At 41.3% G+C, this 22,500-nt stretch overlaps 1 protein-coding gene across 1 annotated transcript in view; it reads left to right on the top strand.

The window, feature by feature from the left end:
- LOC106592342 (bone morphogenetic protein receptor type-2) overlaps positions 1-22,500 on the top strand; it is a 121,475-nt gene that overhangs the window by 72,710 nt on the left and 26,265 nt on the right. The window contains exons 6-8 of the mRNA XM_045707800.1: positions 9,714-9,874; positions 10,929-11,076; positions 19,530-19,666. Of these exons, the coding sequence (XP_045563756.1) occupies positions 9,714-9,874; positions 10,929-11,076; positions 19,530-19,666 (446 nt within the window). The remainder of the gene's footprint in view (positions 1-9,713; positions 9,875-10,928; positions 11,077-19,529; positions 19,667-22,500) is intronic.

Raw genomic sequence — 22,500 nt, 5'->3', positions numbered from 1 at the left:
ATTACAGTTTAACCATAATATTAACTGTGTTATATAGTGAAATATTGCAGTTTAACCATAGTATTAACTGTTATATACAGTAGTGAAATATTACAGTTTAACCATAGTATTAACTGTTATATACAGTAGTGAAATATTGCAGTTTAACCATAGTATTAACTGTGTTATATAGTGAAATATTGCAGTTTAACCATAGTATTAACGGTGTTATATAGTAAAATATTGCAGTTTAACCATAGTATTAACTGTGTTATATACAGTAGTGAAATATTACAGTTTAACCATAGTATTAACTGTGTTATATAGTGAAATATTACAGTTTAACCATAGTATTAACGGTGTTATATAGTGAAATATTACAGTTTAACCATAGTATTAACTGTTATATACAGTAGTGAAATATTACAGTTTAACCATAGTATTAACTGTGTTATATGCAGTAGTGAAATATTGCAGTTTAACCATAGTATTAACTGTGTTATATAGTGAAATATTGCAGTTTAACCATAGTATTAACTGTTATATACAGTAGTGAAATATTACAGTTTAACCATAGTATTAACTGTGTAATATAGTGAAATATTGCAGTTTAACCATAGTATTAACTGTGTTATATAGTGAAATATTACAGTTTAACCATAGTATTAACTGTGTTATATAGTGAAATATTACAGTTTAACCATAGTATTAACTGTGTTATATAGTGAAATATTGCAGTTTAACCATAGTATTAACTGTGTTATATACAGTAGTGAAATATTACAGTTTAACCATAGTATTAACTGTGTTATATAGTGAAATATTGCAGTTTAACCATAGTATTAACTGTGTTATTTAGTGAAATATTACAGTTTAACCATAGTATTAACTGTGTTATATAGTGAAATATTACAGTTTAACCATAGTATTAACTGTGTTATATAGTGAAATATTGCAGTTTAACCATAGTATTAACAGTGTTATATAGTAAAATATTGCAGTTTAACCATAGTATTAACTGTGTTAAATAGTGAAATATTACAGTTTAACCATAGTATTAACTGTGTTATATAGTGAAATATTGCAGTTTAACCATAGTATTAACTGTGTTATATACAGTAGTGAAATATTACAGTTTAACCATAGTATTAACGGTGTTATATACAGTAGTGAAATATTACAGTTTAACCATAGTATTAACGGTGTTATATAGTGAAATATTGCAGTTTAACCATAGTATTAACTGTGTTATATACAGTAGTGAAATATTACAGTTTAACCATAGTATTAACGGTGTTATATAGTGAAATATTGCAGTTTAACCATAGTATTAACTGTGTTATATAGTGAAATATTGCAGTTTAACCATAGTATTAACTGTGTTATATACAGTAGTGAAATATTACAGTTTAACCATAGTATTAACTGTGTTATATAGTGAAATATTACAGTTTAACCATAGTATTAACTGTGTTATATACAGTAGTGAAATATTGCAGTTTAACCATAGTATTAACTGTGTAATATAGTGAAATATTACAGTTTAACCATAGTATTAACTGTGTAATATAGTGAAATATTGCAGTTTAACCATAGTATTAACTGTGTTATATAGTGAAATATTACAGTTTATCCATAGTATTAACTGTGTAATATAGTGAAATATTGCAGTTTAACCATAGTATTAACTGTGTTATATAGTGAAATATTGCAGTTTAACCATAGTATTAACTGTGTTATATAGTGAAATATTGCAGTTTAACCATAGTATTAACTGTGTTATATAGTGAAATATTGCAGTTTAACCATAGTATTAACTGTGTTAAATAGTGAAATATTGCAGTTTAACCATATTATTAACTGTGTAATATAGTGAAATATTGCAGTTTAACCATAGTATTAACTGTGTTAAATAGTGAAATATTGCAGTTCAACCATAGTATTAACTGTGTTATATAGTGAAATATTGCAGTTTAACCATAGTATTAACTGTGTTATATAGTGAAATATTGCAGTTTAACCATAGTATTAACTGTGTTATATAGTGAAATATTGCAGTTTAACCATAGTATTAACTGTGTTATATAGTGAAATATTGCAGTTTAACCATAGTATTAACTGTGTTATATAGTGAAATATTGCAGTTTAACCATAGTATTAACTGTGTTATATAGTGAAATATTGCAGTTTAACCATAGTATTAACTGTGTTATATAGTGAAATATTGCAGTTTAACCATAGTATTAACTGTGTTATATAGTGAAATATTGCAGTTTAACCATAGTATTAACTGTGTTATATAGTGAAATATTGCAGTTTAACCATAGTATTAACTGTGTTATATAGTGAAATATTGCAGTTTAACCATAGTATTAACTGTGTTATATAGTGAAATATTGCAGTTTAACCATAGTATTAACTGTGTTATATAGTGAAATATTGCAGTTTAACCATAGTATTAACTGTGTTATATAGTGAAATATTGCAGTTTAACCATAGTATTAACTGTGTTATATAGTGAAATATTGCAGTTTAACCATAGTATTAACTGTGTTATATAGTGAAATATTACAGTTTAACCATAGTATTAACTGTGTTATATAGTGAAATATTGCAGTTTAACCATAGTATTAAGGTGTTATATACAGTAGTGAAATATTACAGTTTAACCATAGTATTAACGGTGTTATATAGTGAAATATTGCAGTTTAACCATAGTATTAACTGTGTTATATACAGTAGTGAAATATTACAGTTTAACCATAGTATTAACGGTGTTATATAGTGAAATATTGCAGTTTAACCATAGTATTAACTGTGTTATATAGTGAAATATTGCAGTTTAACCATAGTATTAACTGTGTTATATACAGTAGTGAAATATTACAGTTTAACCATAGTATTAACTGTGTTATATACAGTAGTGAAATATTGCAGTTTAACCATAGTATTAACTGTGTAATATAGTGAAATATTACAGTTTAACCATAGTATTAACTGTGTAATATAGTGAAATATTGCAGTTTAACCATAGTATTAACTGTGTTATATAGTGAAATATTACAGTTTAACCATAGTATTAACTGTGTAATATAGTGAAATATTGCAGTTTAACCATAGTATTAACTGTGTTATATAGTGAAATATTGCAGTTTAACCATAGTATTAACTGTGTTATATAGTGAAATATTGCAGTTTAACCATAGTATTAACTGTGTTATATAGTGAAATATTGCAGTTTAACCATAGTATTAACTGTGTTAAATAGTGAAATATTGCAGTTTAACCATAGTATTAACTGTGTAATATAGTGAAATATTGCAGTTTAACCATAGTATTAACTGTGTTATATACAGTAGTGAAATATTGCAGTTTAACCATAGTATTAACTGTGTAATATAGTGAAATATTACAGTTTAACCATAGTATTAACTGTGTAATATAGTGAAATATTGCAGTTTAACCATAGTATTAACTGTGTTATATAGTGAAATATTGCAGTTTAACCATAGTATTAACTGTGTTATATAGTGAAATATTGCAGTTTAACCATAGTATTAACTGTGTTATATAGTGAAATATTGCAGTTTAACCATAGTATTAACTGTGTTATATAGTGAAATATTGCAGTTTAACCATAGTATTAACTGTGTTAAATAGTGAAATATTGCAGTTTAACCATAGTATTAACTGTGTAATATAGTGAAATATTGCAGTTTAACCATAGTATTAACTGTGTTAAATAGTGAAATATTGCAGTTCAACCATAGTATTAACTGTGTTATATAGTGAAATATTGCAGTTTAACCATAGTATTAACTGTGTTATATAGTGAAATATTGCAGTTTAACCATAGTATTAACTGTGTTATATAGTGAAATATTGCAGTTTAACCATAGTATTAACTGTGTTATATAGTGAAATATTGCAGTTTAACCATAGTATTAACTGTGTTATATAGTGAAATATTGCAGTTTAACCATAGTATTAACTGTGTTATATAGTGAAATATTGCAGTTTAACCATAGTATTAACTGTGTTATATAGTGAAATATTGCAGTTTAACCATAGTATTAACTGTGTTATATAGTGAAATATTGCAGTTTAACCATAGTATTAACTGTGTTATATAGTGAAATATTGCAGTTTAACCATAGTATTAACTGTGTTATATAGTGAAATATTGCAGTTTAACCATAGTATTAACTGTGTTATATAGTGAAATATTGCAGTTTAACCATAGTATTAACTGTGTTATATAGTGAAATATTGCAGTTTAACCATAGTATTAACTGTGTTATATAGTGAAATATTGCAGTTTAACCATAGTATTAACTGTGTTATATAGTGAAATATTGCAGTTTAACCATAGTATTAACTGTGTTATATAGTGAAATATTGCAGTTTAACCATAGTATTAACTGTGTTATATAGTGAAATATTACAGTTTAACCATAGTATTAACTGTGTTATATAGTGAAATATTGCAGTTTAACCATAGTATTAACGGTGTTATATACAGTAGTGAAATATTACAGTTTAACCATAGTATTAACGGTGTTATATAGTGAAATATTGCAGTTTAACCATAGTATTAACTGTGTTATATACAGTAGTGAAATATTACAGTTTAACCATAGTATTAACGGTGTTATATAGTGAAATATTGCAGTTTAACCATAGTATTAACTGTGTTATATAGTGAAATATTGCAGTTTAACCATAGTATTAACTGTGTTATATACAGTAGTGAAATATTACAGTTTAACCATAGTATTAACTGTGTTATATACAGTAGTGAAATATTGCAGTTTAACCATAGTATTAACTGTGTAATATAGTGAAATATTACAGTTTAACCATAGTATTAACTGTGTAATATAGTGAAATATTGCAGTTTAACCATAGTATTAACTGTGTTATATAGTGAAATATTACAGTTTAACCATAGTATTAACTGTGTAATATAGTGAAATATTGCAGTTTAACCATAGTATTAACTGTGTTATATAGTGAAATATTGCAGTTTAACCATAGTATTAACTGTGTTATATAGTGAAATATTGCAGTTTAACCATAGTATTAACTGTGTTATATAGTGAAATATTGCAGTTTAACCATAGTATTAACTGTGTTAAATAGTGAAATATTGCAGTTTAACCATAGTATTAACTGTGTAATATAGTGAAATATTGCAGTTTAACCATAGTATTAACTGTGTTAAATAGTGAAATATTGCAGTTCAACCATAGTATTAACTGTGTTATATAGTGAAATATTGCAGTTTAACCATAGTATTAACTGTGTTATATAGTGAAATATTGCAGTTTAACCATAGTATTAACTGTGTTATATAGTGAAATATTGCAGTTTAACCATAGTATTAACTGTGTTATATACAGTAGTGAAATATTACAGTTTAACCATAGTATTAACGGTGTTATATAGTGAAATATTGCAGTTTAACCATAGTATTAACTGTGTTATATAGTGAAATATTGCAGTTTAACCATAGTATTAACTGTGTTATATACAGTAGTGAAATATTACAGTTTAACCATAGTATTAACTGTGTTATATACAGTAGTGAAATATTGCAGTTTAACCATAGTATTAACTGTGTAATATAGTGAAATATTACAGTTTAACCATAGTATTAACTGTGTAATATAGTGAAATATTGCAGTTTAACCATAGTATTAACTGTGTTATATAGTGAAATATTACAGTTTAACCATAGTATTAACTGTGTAATATAGTGAAATATTGCAGTTTAACCATAGTATTAACTGTGTTATATAGTGAAATATTGCAGTTTAACCATAGTATTAACTGTGTTATATAGTGAAATATTGCAGTTTAACCATAGTATTAACTGTGTTATATAGTGAAATATTGCAGTTTAACCATAGTATTAACTGTGTTAAATAGTGAAATATTGCAGTTTAACCATAGTATTAACTGTGTAATATAGTGAAATATTGCAGTTTAACCATAGTATTAACTGTGTTAAATAGTGAAATATTGCAGTTCAACCATAGTATTAACTGTGTTATATAGTGAAATATTGCAGTTTAACCATAGTATTAACTGTGTTATATAGTGAAATATTGCAGTTTAACCATAGTATTAACTGTGTTATATAGTGAAATATTGCAGTTTAACCATAGTATTAACTGTGTTATATAGTGAAATATTGCAGTTTAACCATAGTATTAACTGTGTTATATAGTGAAATATTGCAGTTTAACCATAGTATTAACTGTGTTATATAGTGAAATATTGCAGTTTAACCATAGTATTAACTGTGTTATATAGTGAAATATTGCAGTTTAACCATAGTATTAACTGTGTTATATAGTGAAATATTGCAGTTTAACCATAGTATTAACTGTGTTATATAGTGAAATATTGCAGTTTAACCATAGTATTAACTGTGTTATATAGTGAAATATTGCAGTTTAACCATAGTATTAACTGTGTTATATAGTGAAATATTGCAGTTTAACCATAGTATTAACTGTGTTATATAGTGAAATATTGCAGTTTAACCATAGTATTAACTGTGTTATATAGTGAAATATTGCAGTTTAACCATAGTATTAACTGTGTTATATAGTGAAATATTGCAGTTTAACCATAGTATTAACTGTGTTATATAGTGAAATATTGCAGTTTAACCATAGTATTAACTGTGTTATATAGTGAAATATTACAGTTTAACCATAGTATTAACTGTGTTATATAGTGAAATATTGCAGTTTAACCATAGTATTAACTGTGTTATATACAGTAGTGAAATATTGCAGTTTAACCATAGTATTAACTGTGTAATATAGTGAAATATTGCAGTTTAACCATAGTATTAACTGTGTAATATAGTGAAATATTGCAGTTTAACCATAGTATTAACTGTGTAATATAGTGAAATATTGCAGTTTAACCATAGTATTAACTGTGTTATATAGTGAAATATTACAGTTTAACCATAGTATTAACTGTGTTATATAGTGAAATATTGCAGTTTAACCATAGTATTAACTGTGTTATATAGTGAAATATTGCAGTTTAACCATAGTATTAACTGTGTTATATACAGTAGTGAAATATTGCAGTTTAACCATAGTATTAACTGTGTTATATAGTGAAATATTGCAGTTTAACCATAGTATTAACTGTGTTATATACAGTAGTGAAATATTGCAGTTTAACCATAGTATTAACTGTGTTAAATAGTGAAATATTACAGTTTAACCATAGTATTAACTGTGTTATATAGTGAAATATTGCAGTTTAACCATAGTATTAACTGTGTTATATAGTAGTGAAATATTGCAGTTTAACCATAGTATTAACTGTGTTAAATAGTGAAATATTACAGTTTAACCATAGTATTAACTGTGTTATATAGTGAAATATTGCAGTTTAACCATAGTATTAACTGTGTTATATAGTGAAATATTGCAGTTTAACCATAGTATTAACTGTGTTATATAGTGAAATATTACAGTTTAACCATAGTATTAACTGTGTAATATAGTGAAATATTGCAGTTTAACCATAGTATTAACTGTGTTATATAGTGAAATATTGCAGTTTAACCATAGTATTAACTGTGTTATATAGTGAAATATTGCAGTTTAACCATAGTATTAACTGTGTTAAATAGTGAAATATTACAGTTTAACCATAGTATTAACTGTGTTATATAGTGAAATATTGCAGTTTAACCATAGTATTAACTGTGTAATATAGTGAAATATTGCAGTTTAACCATAGTATTAACTGTGTTATATAGTGAAATATTGCAGTTTAACCATAGTATTAACTGTGTTATATAGTGAAATATTGCAGTTTAACCATAGTATTAACTGTGTTATATAGTGAAATATTGCAGTTTAACCATAGTATTAACTGTGTTATATAGTGAAATATTGCAGTTTAACCATAGTATTAACTGCAGTATTCAGCAGTGAGCTCTAAGTCATGACATGAACATAAAGCAGACAGACTAATGGGCCTTCCCCTTATTTCCCTCCTTCCTCTTCCCTCCTCTTCTCTCTCTCCCTTCCTCCTCCCTCCCTCCTCCTCTTCTCTCTCCCTCCTTCCTCTTCCCTCCTCTTCTCTCTCTCCCTTCCTCCTCCCTCCCTCCTCCTCTTCTCTCTCCCTCCTTCCTCTTCCCTCCTCTTCTCTCTCCCTCCCTCCTCCTCTTCTCTCGCCCTTCCACCTTCCTCCTCTTCTCTCTCTCCCTTCCTCCTCCCTCCCTCCTCTTCTCTCTCCCTCCTCCCTCCTTCCTCTTATCTCACTCTCTTCCTCCTCCCTCCCTCCCTCCTCTTCTCTCTCTCTCACCCTTCCTCCTCCCTCCCTCCTCTTCTCTCTCTCGCCCTTCCTCTTCCCTCCCTCCTCTTCTCTCTCCCTTCCTCCTCCCTCCTCTTCTCTCTCCCTCCCTCCTCCTCTTCTCTCCCTCCTTCCTCTTCCCTCCTCTTCTCTCTCTCCCTTCCTCCTCCCTCCCTCCTCTTCTCTCTCCCTTCCTCCTCCCTCCTCTTCTCTCTCCCTCCCTCCTCCTCTTCTCTCGCCCTTCCACCTCCCTCCTCTTCTCTCTCCCTCCTCCCTCCCTCCTCTTCTCTCTCCCTCCTTCCTCTTCCCTCCCCTTCTCTCTCTCCCTTCCTCCTCCCTCCCTCCTCTTCTCTCTCCCTCCTTCCTCTTCCCTCCCCTTCTCTCTCTCCCTTCCTCCTCCCTCCCTCCTCTTCTCTCTCCCTTCCTCCTCCCTCCTCTTCTCTCTCCCTCCCTCCTCCTCTTCTCTCGCCCTTCCACCTTCCTCCTCTTCTCTCTCTCCCTTCCTCCTCCCTCCTCTTCTCTCTCCCTCCTTCCTCTTCCCTCCTCTTCTCTCTCTCCCTTCCTCCTCCCTCCCTCCTCTTCTCTCTCCCTTCCTCCTCCCTCCTCTTCTCTCTCCCTCCCTCCTCCCCTTCTCTCGCCCTTCCACCTTCCTCCTCTTCTCTCTCCCTTCCTCCTCCCTCCCTCCTCTTCTCTCTCCCTTCCTCCTCCCTCCTCTTCTCTCTCCCTCCCTCCTCCTCTTCTCTCGCCCTTCCACCTTCCTCCTCTTCTCTCTCTCCCTTCCTCCTCCCTCCCTCCTCTTCTCTCTCCCTCCTCCCTCCTTCCTCTTATCTCACTCTCTTCCTCCTCCCTCCCTCCCTCCTCTTCTCTCTCTCTCACCCTTCCTCCTCCCTCCCTCCTCTTCTCTCTCTCGCCCTTCCTCTTCCCTCCCTCCTCTTCTCTCTCCCTCCTCCCTCCTTCCTCTTATCTCACTCTCTTCCTCCTCCCTCCCTCCCTCCTCTTCTCTCTCTCTCACCCTTCCTCCTCCCTGCCTCCTTCTCTCTCTCACCCTTCCTCCTCTTTCTCGCCCTTCCTCCTCCCTCCCTCCTCTTCTCTCTCTCTCACCCTTCCTCCTCTATCTCGCCCATTCTCCTCCCTCCCTCCTCTTCTCTCTCTCGCCCTTCCTTACCCTTCCTCCTCCCTCCCGCCCTCCTCTTCTGTCTCTCTCTACCTTCCTCCTCCCTCCCTCTTCTCTCTCACCCTTCCTTCTCACTCCCTCCTCCTTCCCTCCTCTTCTCTCTTTCTCGATCTTCCTCCTCCCTCCCTCCTCCTCTCGCTCCCTCCTCTTCTCTCCCTTGCCCTCCCTCCTCTTCTCTCTCTCTCTTCTTCCTCCCTCCCTCCCTTCATCCCCTCTCTTCCAGAACTCTACAAGCCAGCCGTATCTCACAGGGACCTAAACAGCAGGAATGTTCTAGTAAAGAACGATGGGACGTGTGTGATCAGTGACTTTGGTCTGTCCATGAAGCTGACGGGGAACAGACTGGTCAGGCCTGGAGAGGAGGAGAACGCTGCCATCAGTGAGGTGAGTCCCTGACCTCTAACCTCTAACCTCTAACCCCAGGTGGTCAGGCCTGGAGAGGAGGAGAACGCTGCCATCAGTGAGGTGAGTCCCTGACCTCTGACCTCTAACCTCTAACCTCTAACCCCAGGTGGTCAGGCCTGGAGAGGAGGAGAACGCTGCCATCAGCGAGGTGAGTCCCTGACCTCTAACCTCTAACCTCTAACCCCAGGTGGTCAGGCCTGGAGAGGAGGAGAACACTGCCATCAGCGAGGTGAGTCCCTGACCTCTAACCTCTAACCCCAGGTGGTCAGGCCTGGAGAGGAGGAGAACGCTGCCATCAGTGAGGTGAGTCCCTGACCTCTAACCTCTAACCCCAGGTGGTCAGGCCTGGAGCGGAGGAGAACGCTGCCATCAGCGTTTAACCTCTAACCTCTAACTAGTGTAGTATTATAACCCTGGTTCTGTCTCTCTCCAGGTGGGTCCAGTCCACTACATGGTTCTGGAGGGAGGGTTAGTGTAGTATTATAACCCTGGTTCTGTCTCTCTCCAGGTGGGTCCAGTCCACTACATGGTTCTGGAGGGAGGGTTAGTGTAGTATTATAACCCTGGTTCTGTCTCTCTCCAGGTGGGTCCAGTCCACTACATGGTTCTGGAGGGAGGGTTAGTGTAGTATTATAACCCTGGTTCTGTCTCTCTCCAGGTGGGTCCAGTCCACTACATGGTTCTGGAGGGAGGGTTAGTGTAGTATTATAACCCTGGTTCTGTCTCTCTCCAGGTGGGTTCAGTCCACTACATGGTTCTGGAGGGAGGGTTAGTGTAGTATTATAACCCTGGTTCTGTCTCTCTCCAGGTGGGTCCAGTCCACTACATGGTTCTGGAGGGAGGGTTAGTGTAGTATTATAACCCTGGTTCTGTCTCTCTCCAGGTGGGTCCAGTCCACTACATGGTTCTGGAGGGAGGGTTAGTGTAGTATTATAACCCTGGTTCTGTCTCTCTCCAGGTGGGTTCAGTCCACTACATGGTTCTGGAGGGAGGGTTAGTGTAGTATTATAACCCTGGTTCTGTCTCTCTCCAGGTGGGTACGGTCCGATACATGGCCCCAGAGGTTCTTGAAGGGGCGGTGAACCTGAGGGACTGTGAGTCGGCTCTGAAGCAGGTGGACATGTACGCCCTGGGGCTGATCTACTGGGAGACCTTCATGAGGTGTACTGACCTCTTCCCAGGTAATAACCCAGGTAATAACCCAGGTAATAACCCTGGGCCCCGTCTACTGGGAGACCTTCATGAGGTGTACTGACCTCTTCCCAGGTAATAACCCAGGTAATAACCCAGGTAATAACCCAGGTAATAACCCTGGGCCCCGTCTACTGGTAGACCTTCATGAGGTGTACTGACCTCTTCCCAGGTAATAACCCAGGTAATAACCCAGGTAATAACCCTGGGCCTCGTCTACTGGGAGACCTTCATGAGGTGTACTGACCTCTTCCCAGGTAATAACCCAGGTAATAACCCAGGTAATAACCCTGGGCCTCGTCTACTGGGAGACCTTCATGAGGTGTACTGACCTTTTCCCAGGTAATAACCCAGGTAATAACCCAGGTAATAACCCTGGGCCCCGTCTACTGGGAGACCTTCATGAGGTGTACTGACCTCTTCCCAGGTAATAACCCGGGTAATAACCCAGGTAATAACCCAGGTAATAACCCTGGGCCCCATCTACTGGGAGACCTTCATGAGGTGTACTGACCTCTTCCCAGGTAATAACCCAGGTAATAACCCAGGTAATAACCCAGGTAATAACCCTGGGCCCCGTCTACTGGGAGACCTTCATGAGGTGTACTGACCTCTTCCCAGGTAATAACCCAGGTAATAACCCAGGTAATAACCCAGGTAATAACCCTGGGCCCCGTCTACTGGTAGACCTTCATGAGGTGTACTGACCTCTTCCCAGGTAATAACCCAGGTAATAACCCAGGTAATAACCCTGGGCCCCGTCTACTGGGAGACCTTCATGAGGTGTACTGACCTCTTCCCAGGTAATAACCCAGGTAATAACCCAGGTAATAACCCAGGTAATAACCCTGGGCCCCGTCTACTGGTAGACCTTCATGAGGTGTACTGACCTCTTCCCAGGTAATAACCCAGGTAATAACCCAGGTAATAACCCAGGTAATAACCCTGGGCCCCGTCTACTGGGAGACCTTCATGAGGTGTACTGACCTCTTCCCAGGTAATAACCCAGGTAATAACCCAGGTAATAACCCAGGTAATAACCCTGGGCCCCGTCTACTGGGAGACCTTCATGAGGTGTACTGACCTCTTCCCAGGTAATAACCCAGGTAATAACCCAGGTAATAACCCTGGGCCCCATCTACTGGGAGACCTTCATGAGGTGTACTGACCTCTTCCCAGGTAATAACCCAGGTAATAACCCAGGTAATAACCCAGGTAATAACCCTGGGCCTCGTCTACTGGGAGACCTTCATGAGGTGTACTGACCTCTTCCCAGGTAATAACCCAGGTAATAACCCAGGTAATAACCCTGGGCCCCGTCTACTGGGAGACCTTCATGAGGTGTACTGACCTCTTCCCAGGTAATAACCCGGGTAATAACCCAGGTAATAACCCAGGTAATAACCCTGGGCCCCGTCTACTGGGAGACCTTCATGAGGTGTACTGACCTCTTCCCAGGTAATAACCCAGGTAATAACCCAGGTAATAACCCAGGTAATAACCCTGGGCCCCGTCTACTGGGAGACCTTCATGAGGTGTACTGACCTCTTCCCAGGTAATAACCCGGGTAATAACCCAGGTAATAACCCAGGTAATAACCCTGGGCCCCGTCTACTGGGAGACCTTCATGAGGTGTACTGACCTCTTCCCAGGTAATAACCCAGGTAATAACCCAGGTAATAACCCTGGGCCTCGTCTACTGGGAGACCTTCATGAGGTGTACTGACCTCTTCCCAGGTAATAACCCAGGTAATAACCCAGGTAATAACCCTGGGCCTCGTCTACTGGGAGACATTCATGAAGTGTACTGACCTTTTCCCAGGTAATAACCCAGGTAATAACCCAGGTAATAACCCTGGGCCCCGTCTACTGGGAGACCTTCATGAGGTGTACTGACCTCTTCCCAGGTAATAACCCGGGTAATAACCCAGGTAATAACCCAGGTAATAACCCTGGGCCCCATCTACTGGGAGACCTTCATGAGGTGTACTGACCTCTTCCCAGGTAATAACCCAGGTAATAACCCTGGGCCCCGTCTACTGGTAGACCTTCATGAGGTGTACTGACCTCTTCCCAGGTAATAACCCAGGTAATAACCCAGGTAATAACCCTGGGCCTCGTCTACTGGGAGACCTTCATGAGGTGTACTGACCTCTTCCCAGGTAATAACCCAGGTAATAACCCAGGTAATAACCCTGGGCCTCGTCTACTGGGAGACCTTCATGAGGTGTACTGACCTCTTCCCAGGTAATAACCCAGGTAATAACCCTGGGCCCCGTCTACTGGGAGACTTTCATGAGGTGTACTGACCTCTTCCCAGGTAATAACCCGGGTAATAACCCAGGTAATAACCCAGGTAATAACCCTGGGCCCCGTCTACTGGGAGACCTTCATGAGGTGTACTGACCTCTTCCCAGGTAATAACCCAGGTAATAACCCAGGTAATAACCCAGGTAATAACCCTGGGCCCCGTCTACTGGGAGACCTTCATGAGGTGTACTGACTTCTTCCCAGGTAATAACCCAGGTAATAACCCAGGTAATAACCCTGGGCCTCGTCTACTGGGAGACCTTCATGAGGTGTACTGACCTCTTCCCAGGTAATAACCCAGGTAATAACCCAGGTAATAACCCTGGGCCTCGTCTACTGGGAGACCTTCATGAGGTGTACTGACCTCTTCCCAGGTAATAACCCAGGTAATAACCCAGGGCCTCGTCTACTGGGAGACCTTCATGAGGTGTACTGACCTCTTCCCAGGTAATAACCCGGGTAATAACCCGGGTAATAACCCAGGTAATAACCCTGGGCCCCGTCTACTGGGAGACCTTCATGAGGTGTACTGACCTCTTCCCAGGTAATAACCCAGGTAATAACCCTGGGCCTCGTCTACTGGGAGACCTTCATGAGGTGTACTGACCTGTTCCCAGGTAATAACCCCTGTAATAACCCAGGTAATAACCCTGGGCCCCGTCTACTGGGAGACCTTCATGAGGTGTACTGACCTCTTCCCAGGTAATAACCCGGGTAATAACCCAGGTAATAACCCAGGTAATAACCCTGGGCCCCGTCTACTGGGAGACCTTCATGAGGTGTACTGACCTCTTCCCAGGTAATAACCCAGGTAATAACCCAGGTAATAACCATGGTAATAACCCAGGGAATAACCCTGGTAATAACCCTGGTAATAACCCAGGTAATAACCCTGGGCCTCGTGTACTGGGAGACCTTCATGAGGTGTACTGACCTCTTCCCAGGTAATAACCCAGGTAATAACCCAGGGCCTCGTCTACTGGGAGACCTTCATGAGGTGTACTGACCTCTTCCCAGGTAATAACCCGGGTAATAACCCGGGTAATAACCCAGGTAATAACCCTGGGCCCCGTCTACTGGGAGACCTTCATGAGGTGTACTGACCTCTTCCCAGGTAATAACCCAGGTAAAAACCCAGGTAATAACCCTGGGCCTCGTCTACTGGGAGACCTTCATGAGGTGTACTGACCTGTTCCCAGGTAATAACCCAGGTAATAACCCAGGTAATAACCCAGGTAATAACCATGGTAATAACCATGGTAATAACCCAGGTAATAACCCTGGGCCCCGTCTACTGGGAGACCTTCATGAGGTGTACTGACCTCTTCCCAGGTAATGACCCAGGTAATAACCATGGTAATAACCCAGGTAATAACCCAGGGAATAACCCAGGTAATAACCCAGGTAATAACCCAGGTAATAACCCAGGTAATAACCCTGGGCCTCGTCTACTGGGAGACCTTCATGAGGTGTACTGACCTGTTCCCAGGTAATAACCCAGGTAATAACCCAGGTAATAACCCTGGGCCCCATCTACTGGGAGACCTTCATGAGGTGTACTGACCTCTTCCCAGGTAGGAACACCAAACGCTGACCCTTTACCATCTAACCCCTTTAACCCTTAGGCCTGAGCCTCGTCTACTGGGGAGACCTTCATATGAGGTGTATCAAAAATGATCTATTATATCAAATCAAATGTATTTATATAGTCCTTCGTACATCAGCTGATATCTCAAAGTGCTGTACAGAAACACAGCCTAAAACCCCAAACAGCAAGCAATGCATGTGAAAGAAGCACGGTGGCTAAGAAAAACTCCCTAGGAAAAACTCCCTAGAAAGGCCAAAAACCTAGGAAGAAACCTAGAGAGGAACCAGGCTATGAGGGGTGGCCAGTCCTCTTCTGGCTGTGCAGGGTGGATATTATAACAGAACATGGTCAAGATGTTAAAATGTTCATAAATGACCAGCATGGTCAAATAATAATAATCATAGTAGTTGTCGAGGGTTCAACAAGTCAGGGTTCCATATTGACAAGATGGTTGACTGACTCCTCTAACAATGGAAATACATGTCCGCAAAGGTGAACGATTGTCACGATCGTCTAAAGGAGTAGACCAAGGCGCAGCCTACTTAAGAGTTCCACATGTTTAATAAATATGAAAACTCACCAAAACAATACAGATGAAGACGAAGCGTGACCTTCTGGGCTGCTCACAGGCAGCTACACAAGATCCCACAAAGCACAGGTGGGGGGGAAAAGGCTGCCTAAGTATGGTTCCTAATCAGAGACAACGATAAGACAGCTGCCACTGATTAGGAACCCTACTCGGCCCAAAACAAAGAAATACAAAAACATAGAAAAAGGAACATAGAACGCCCACCCAATGTAAACACCCTGGCCTAACCAAAATAAAGAACAAAAAAACCCCTCTCTATGGCCGGGGCCGTTACAGCGATAGGAGCGACGAGCGGAGATCAGGTGCGAACTTTCTAGAGATGGCAGATCAACACGACACAACTCCAATATACATCAGAAAGTATTCATACCCTTTAAGAATTATTCCACATTTTGTTGTTACAGCCTGAATTCAAAATTGATTAAATATATATTTTTCTCATCCATCTACACGCAATGCCCCCGTAATTACAAAGTGAAAACATGTTTTTGGAAATGTTAGCAAATTTATTGAAAATGAAATACAGAGATCTCATTTACGTAATTATTCCTATCCCCGAGTCGATATATGTTAGAATCACCTTTAGCAGCGATTACAGCTGTGAGTCTTTCTGGGTAATTCTCTAAGAGCTGTGAGTCTTTCTGGGTAATTCTCTAAGAGCTGTGAGTCTTTCTGGGTAATTCTCTAAGAGCTGTGAGTCTTTCTGGGTAATTCTCTAAGAGCTGTGAGTCTTTCTGGGTAATTCTCTAAGAGCTGTGAGGCTTTCTGGGTAAGTTTCTAAGAGCTTTCCACACCTGGATTGTGCAACATTTGCCCTTTTATTCTTTTCAGTATTCTTCAAGCTCTGTTAAACTGGTTGTTGATCGTTGCTAGACAAGCATTTTCAGGTCTCGCCATAGATTTTCAAGCAGATTTAAGTCAAAACTGTAACTCGGCCACTCAGGAACATTCACTGTCTTCTTGGTAACCAACTCCAGTGTAGATTTGAAGTTGTGCTTTACGTTATTGTCCTGCTGAAATGTGAATTAATCTGAACAAGGTTTTTCTCTAGGATTTTGCCTGTGTCTAGTTCCATTCTGTTTATTTTTTATCCTGGAAAACTCCCCAGTCTTTAACAATTACAAGCATACACATAACATGATGCAGACACCACTATGCTTGAAAATATAGAGAGGGGTACTCAGTAATGTGTTGTATTGTATTTGCCCCAAACATAACACTTTGTATTCAGGACAAAAAATGAGTTGCTTTGCCTATATCTTTGCAGTTTTATTTTTAGTGCCTTGTTGCAAACAGGATGCATGTTTTTGAATGTTTTTATTCTGTACAGGCTTCCTTCTTTTCACTCTGTCATTTAGGTTAGTATAGTGGAGTAACTACAATGTTGTTGATCCATCCTCAGTGTTCTCCCATTACAGCCATTAAACTCTGTAACTGTTTTAAATTCACCATTGACCTCATGGTAAAATCCCTGAGCGGTTTCCTTCCTCTCCGGCAACTGAGTTAGGAAGGATGCCTTTATCTTTGTAGTGACTGGGTGTATTGATACACCATCCAAAGGGTAATTAATAACTTCACCATGCTCAAAGGGATATTCAATGTCTGCTATTTAAAAAAAAAATAATTGTACCCATCTACCAATTGGTGCCCTTCTTTGCGAGGCATTGAAAAACCTCCCTGGTCTTTGTGGTAGAATCTGTGTTTGAAATTCACTGCTCGACTGAGGGACCTCACAGATAATTATATGAGAGATGAGGTAGTCATTAAAAAATTAAGTTAAACACAAACATGCAACTTATTATGTGACTTGATAAAGCACAATTTTAATCCTGAACTTATTTATTCTTGCCATAACAAAGAAGTTGAATACTTATTGATTCAAAAAATGTCTGCTTTTAATTTGTAAAAAATGTCTAAAAACATAATTCCACTTTGACATTATGGGGTATTGTGATGTCATTATGGGGTATTGTGATGTCATTATGGGGTATTGTGATGTCATTATGGGGTATTGTGATGTCATTATGGGGTATTGTGATGTCATTATGGGGTATTGTGACGTCATTATGGGGTATTGTGATGTCATTATGGGGTAATTGTGTGTTGGCCAGTGACACAAAATCTCAATTTAATAGATTTTCAATTCAGGCTGTAACAACAACAAAATGTGGAAAAAGTCAAGGGGTGAGAATACTTTCTGAAGGCGCTGTAAATACACAGTGAGTAAAGAATGTTCTAGAAACAGAATATGAGGTGACCAGCATTCCATGGGTGTTTCTCAATACGCACCCTACCGTGCTCTCCCTTGACTCACTGGGTGTTTCTCAATACGCGTACTACCGTGCTCTCCCTTGACTCACTGGGTGTTTCTCAATACGCGTACTACCGTGCTCTCCCTTGACTCACTGGGTGTTTCTCAATACGCGTACTACCGTGCTCCACACTCTCATGCTCCGAGTGTATTCTCTGAGGACGTTCTCTGAGGAAGTGGAGTGTGGGGATAAAACATTACATTTCAGTAGCGCTTGCACTCGCCCTACTGTATTACACTGCATCTGCCCTGAACTGAACTTTCTTCCAGCCAGGACAATGACAACAATAGAGACTAAACAAGATATACACAAAGCAAATGTTTTACATCATAATTATCAGCTAGATATACAGTACCAGTCTTCTTCTTATTGGTGTCCTTTAGTAGTGGTTTCTGTGCAGCAATTTGACCATGAAGGCCTGATTCACGCAGTCTCCTCTGAACAGTTGATGTTGAGATGTGTCTGTTACTTGAACTCTGAAGCATTTATTTGGGCTGCAATTTCTGAGGCTGGTAACTCTAATGAACTTATCCTCTGCAGCAGAGGTAACTCGGGGTCTTCCTTTCCTGTGGCGGTCCTCATGAGAGCCAGTTTCATCATAGCGCTTGATGGTTTTTGCGACTCCCGACCTTAACCCCCTTCTCTGTCAGTGTGTGTAGGTCTAGCTTGACTCTCTGTGTCCTCCAGGAGAGATAGTAATGTTGATATTGTGTCCTCCAGGAGAGATGGTAATGTTGATATTGTGTCCTCCAGGAGAGATGGTAATGTTGATATTGTGTTCTCCAGGAGAGATGGTAATGTTGATATTGTGTCCTCCAGGAGAGATGGTAATGTTGATATTGTGTCCTCCAGGAGAGATGGTAATGTTGATATTGTGTTTTCCAGGAGAGATGGTAATGTTGATATTGTGTCCTCCAGGAGAGATGGTAATGTTGATATTGTGTTCTCCAGGAGAGATGGTAATGTTGATATTGTGTCCTCCAGGAGAGATGGTAATGTTGATATTGTGTTCTCCAGGAGAGATGGTAATGTTGATATTGTGTCCTCCAGGAGAGATGGTAATGTTGATATTGTGTCCTCCAGGAGAGATGGTAATGTTGATATTGTGTCCTCCAGGAGAGATGGTAATGTTGATATTGTGTCCTCCAGGAGAGATGGTAATGTTGATATTGTGTCCTCCAGGAGAGATGGTAATGTTGATATTGTGTCCTCCAGGAGAGATGGTAATGTTGATATTGTGTTCTCCAGGAGAGATGGTAATGTTGATATTGTGTTCTCCAGGTGAGATGGTAATGTTGATATTGTGTCCTCCAGGAGAGATGGTAATGTTGATATTGTGTCCTCCAGGAGAGATGGTAATGTTGATATTGTGTCCTCCAGGAGAGATGGTAATGTTGATATTGTGTTCTCCAGGAGAGATGGTAATGTTGATATTGTGTCCTCCAGGAGAGATGGTAATGTTGATATTGTGTTCTCCAGGTGAGATGGTAATGTTGATATTGTGTCCTCCAGGAGAGATGGTAATGTTGATATTGTGTCCTCCAGGAGAGATGGTAATGTTGATATTGTGTCCTCCAGGAGAGATGGTAATGTTGATATTGTGTCCTCCAGGAGAGATGGTAATGTTGATATTGTGTCCTCCAGGAGAGGCGGTGCCTGACTACCAGATGGTGTTCCAGGCAGAGGCAGGGAACCACCCTTCCTTTGAGGACATGCAGGTGCTGGTGTCCAGGGAGAAAGAGAGGCCCAAGTTCCCCGAGGCCTGGAAGGGGAACAGCCTGGTGAGGCTGACTGCTATTGTCCTGCCCTTACATGTGTGTTTGGCCTCGCTCCTAACCTCTCTCCTAAACTCTCTCCTAGAGTCTTTCCTAGCCTCGCTCCTAACCTCTCCCTTAACCTCTCTCCTAACCTCGCTCCTAATCTCTCTCCTAACCTCTCTCCTAACCTCACTCTAACCTCTCTCCTAACCTCGCTCCTAATCTCTCTCCTAACCTCTCTCCTAACCTCTCCCTTAACCTCTCTCCTAACCTCTCTCCTAACCTCACTCCTAACCTCGCTCCTAACCTCACTCCTAACCTCTCGCCTAACCTCTCTCCTAACCTCTCTCCTAACCTCTCTCCTAACCTCGCTCCTAACCTCTCTCCTAACCTCGCTCCTAATCTCTCTCCTAATCTCTCTCCTAACCTCTCTCCTAACCTCTCTCCTAACCTCGCTCCTAACTTCGCTTCAAGCCTCGCTCTGAGCCTCGCTTCGAACTTCACTCCCAGCCTCTTTCCTAGCCTCGCTCCTAGCCTCGCTCCTAGCCTCGCTCCTAGCTTCGCTCCTAACCTCACTCCTAGCCTCTTTCCTAGGCTCGCTCCGAGTCTCGCCCCTAGCCTCGCTCCTAGCCTCGCTCCTAGCCTCGCTCCTAGCCTCTTTCCGAGTCTCGCTCCTAGCCTCTTTCCTAGCCTCGCTCCTAGCCTCTTGCCGAGCCTCACTCCTAATCTCGCTCCTAGACTCACTCCGAGCCTCTCTCCTAGCCTCTCTCCTAGTCTCTTGCCGAGCCTCTCTCCTAGTCACTTTCCAAAACTCTCTCCTAGCCTCTCTCCTAGCCTCGCTCCTAAACTCGCTCCTAGCCTCTCTCCTAGCCTCGCTCCTAGCCTCTTTCCGATCCTCTCTCCTAGCCTCGCTCCTAACCTCTCTCCTAGCCTCTCTCCTAGCCTCTCTCCGATCCTCTCTCCTAGCCTCGCTCCTAGCCTCTCTCCTAGCCTCTCTCCTAGCCTCTTTCCTAGCCTCGCTCCTAACCTCTCTCCTAGCCTCGCTCCTAACTTCGCTCCTAAACTCGCTCCTAGCCTCGCTCCTAGCCTCGCTCCTAGCCTCTCTCCTAGCCTCGCTCCTAGCCTCGCTCCTAGCCTCTCTCCTAGCCTCACTCCTAGCCTCACTCCTAGCCTCTCTCCTAGCCTCACTCCTAGCCTCTCTCCTAGCCTTTCTCCTAGCCTCACTCCTAGCCTCGCTCCTAGCCTCGCTCCTAGCCTCGCTCCTAGCCTCTTTCCTAGTCTCTTTCCTAGACTCGTATCCTAGCCTCGCTCCTAACCTCTCTCCTATCCTCGCTCCTAACCTCTCTCCTAGCCTCTCTCCTAGCCTCGCTCCTAACCTCTCTCCTAGCCTCTCTCCTAGCCTCGCTCCTAGCCTCTCTCCTAGCCTCGCTCCTAGCCTCTCTCCTAGCCTCGCTCCTAGCCTCTTTCCGATCCTCTCTCCTAGCCTCGCTCCTAACCTCTCTCCTAGCCTCTCTCCTAGCCTCTCTCCGATCCTCTCTCCTAGCCTCGCTCCTAGCCTCTCTCCTAGCCTCTCTCCTAGCCTCTTTCCTAGCCTCGCTCCTAACCTCTCTCCTAGCCTTGCTCCTAACTTCGCTCCTAAACTCGCTCCTAGCCTCGCTCCTAGCCTCGCTCCTAGCCTCTCTCCTAGCCTCACTCCTAGCCTCGCTCCTAGCCTCTCTCCTAGCCTCACTCCTAGCCTCACTCCTAGCCTCTCTCCTAGCCTCTTTCCGAGCCTCTCTCCTAATCTCGCTCCTAGTCTCTCTCCTAGCCTCGCTCCTAGCCTCGCTCCTAGCCTCGCTCCTAGCCTCTTTCCTAGTCTCTTTCCTAGACTCGTATCCTAGCCTCGCTCCTAACCTCTCTCCTATCCTCGCTCCTAACCTCTCTCCTAGCCTCTCTCCTAGCCTCGCTCCTAGCCTCGCTCCTAGCCTCGCTCCTAACCTCTCTCCTAGCCTCGCTCCTAGCCTCTCTCCTAGCCTCACTCCTAGACTCACTCCTAGCCTCTCTCCTAGCCTCTTTCCGAGCCTCTCTCCTAATCTCGCTCCTAGTCTCTCTCCTAGCCTCGCTCCTAGCCTCGCTCCTAGCCTCGCTCCTAGCCTCTTTCCTAGTCTCTTTCCTAGACTCGTATCCTAGCCTCGCTCCTAACCTCTCTCCTATCCTCGCTCCTAACCTCTCTCCTAGCCTCTCTCCTAGCCTCGCTCCTAGCCTCGCTCCTAGCCTCGCTCCTAACCTCTCTCCTAGCCTCTCTCCTAACCTCTCTCCTAGCCTCGCTCCTAGCCTCTCTCCTAGCCTCTCTCCTAGCCTCTCTCCTATTTCCTTTCCTATCCTCGCTCCTAGCCTCACTCCTAGCCTCACTCCTAGCCTCTCTCCTAGCCTCTCTCCTAGCCTCACTCCTAGCCTCACTCCTAGCCTCTCTCCTAGCCTCTCTCCTAGCCTCTTGCCGAGCCTCTCTCCTAGGCTCTTTCCGAGCCTCTCTCCTAAACCTCGCTCCTAGCCTCTCTCCTAGCCTCGCTCCTAGCCTCGCTCCTAGCCTCGCTCCTAGCCTCTCTCCTAGCCTCTCTCCTAGTCTCTCTCCTAGCCTCGCTCCTAACCTCTTTCCTAGCCTCTTTCCTAGACTCGTATCCTATCCTCGCTCCTCTCCCTCATTGAACTCATCAGAAAGGTGAAGCTGAAGGTGTAACCTAAATGCTGATCTTCCTCCATTCTGGTTTCACCTGGCGAGACCCCTTTAATCAATGCAGACGAAAGGGGAGGAGAGTAATTGAGATGTAGAGTAATTGAGAATAGGATTTGAGATGTGTGATTTACGATCCCTCCTCCTC

This window comes from Salmo salar, chromosome ssa25 (genome assembly GCF_905237065.1).
Source record: "Salmo salar chromosome ssa25, Ssal_v3.1, whole genome shotgun sequence".
Classification (NCBI taxonomy): domain Eukaryota; kingdom Metazoa; phylum Chordata; class Actinopteri; order Salmoniformes; family Salmonidae; genus Salmo; species Salmo salar.
This window is presented reverse-complemented; position numbering and strand designations above follow the sequence as displayed.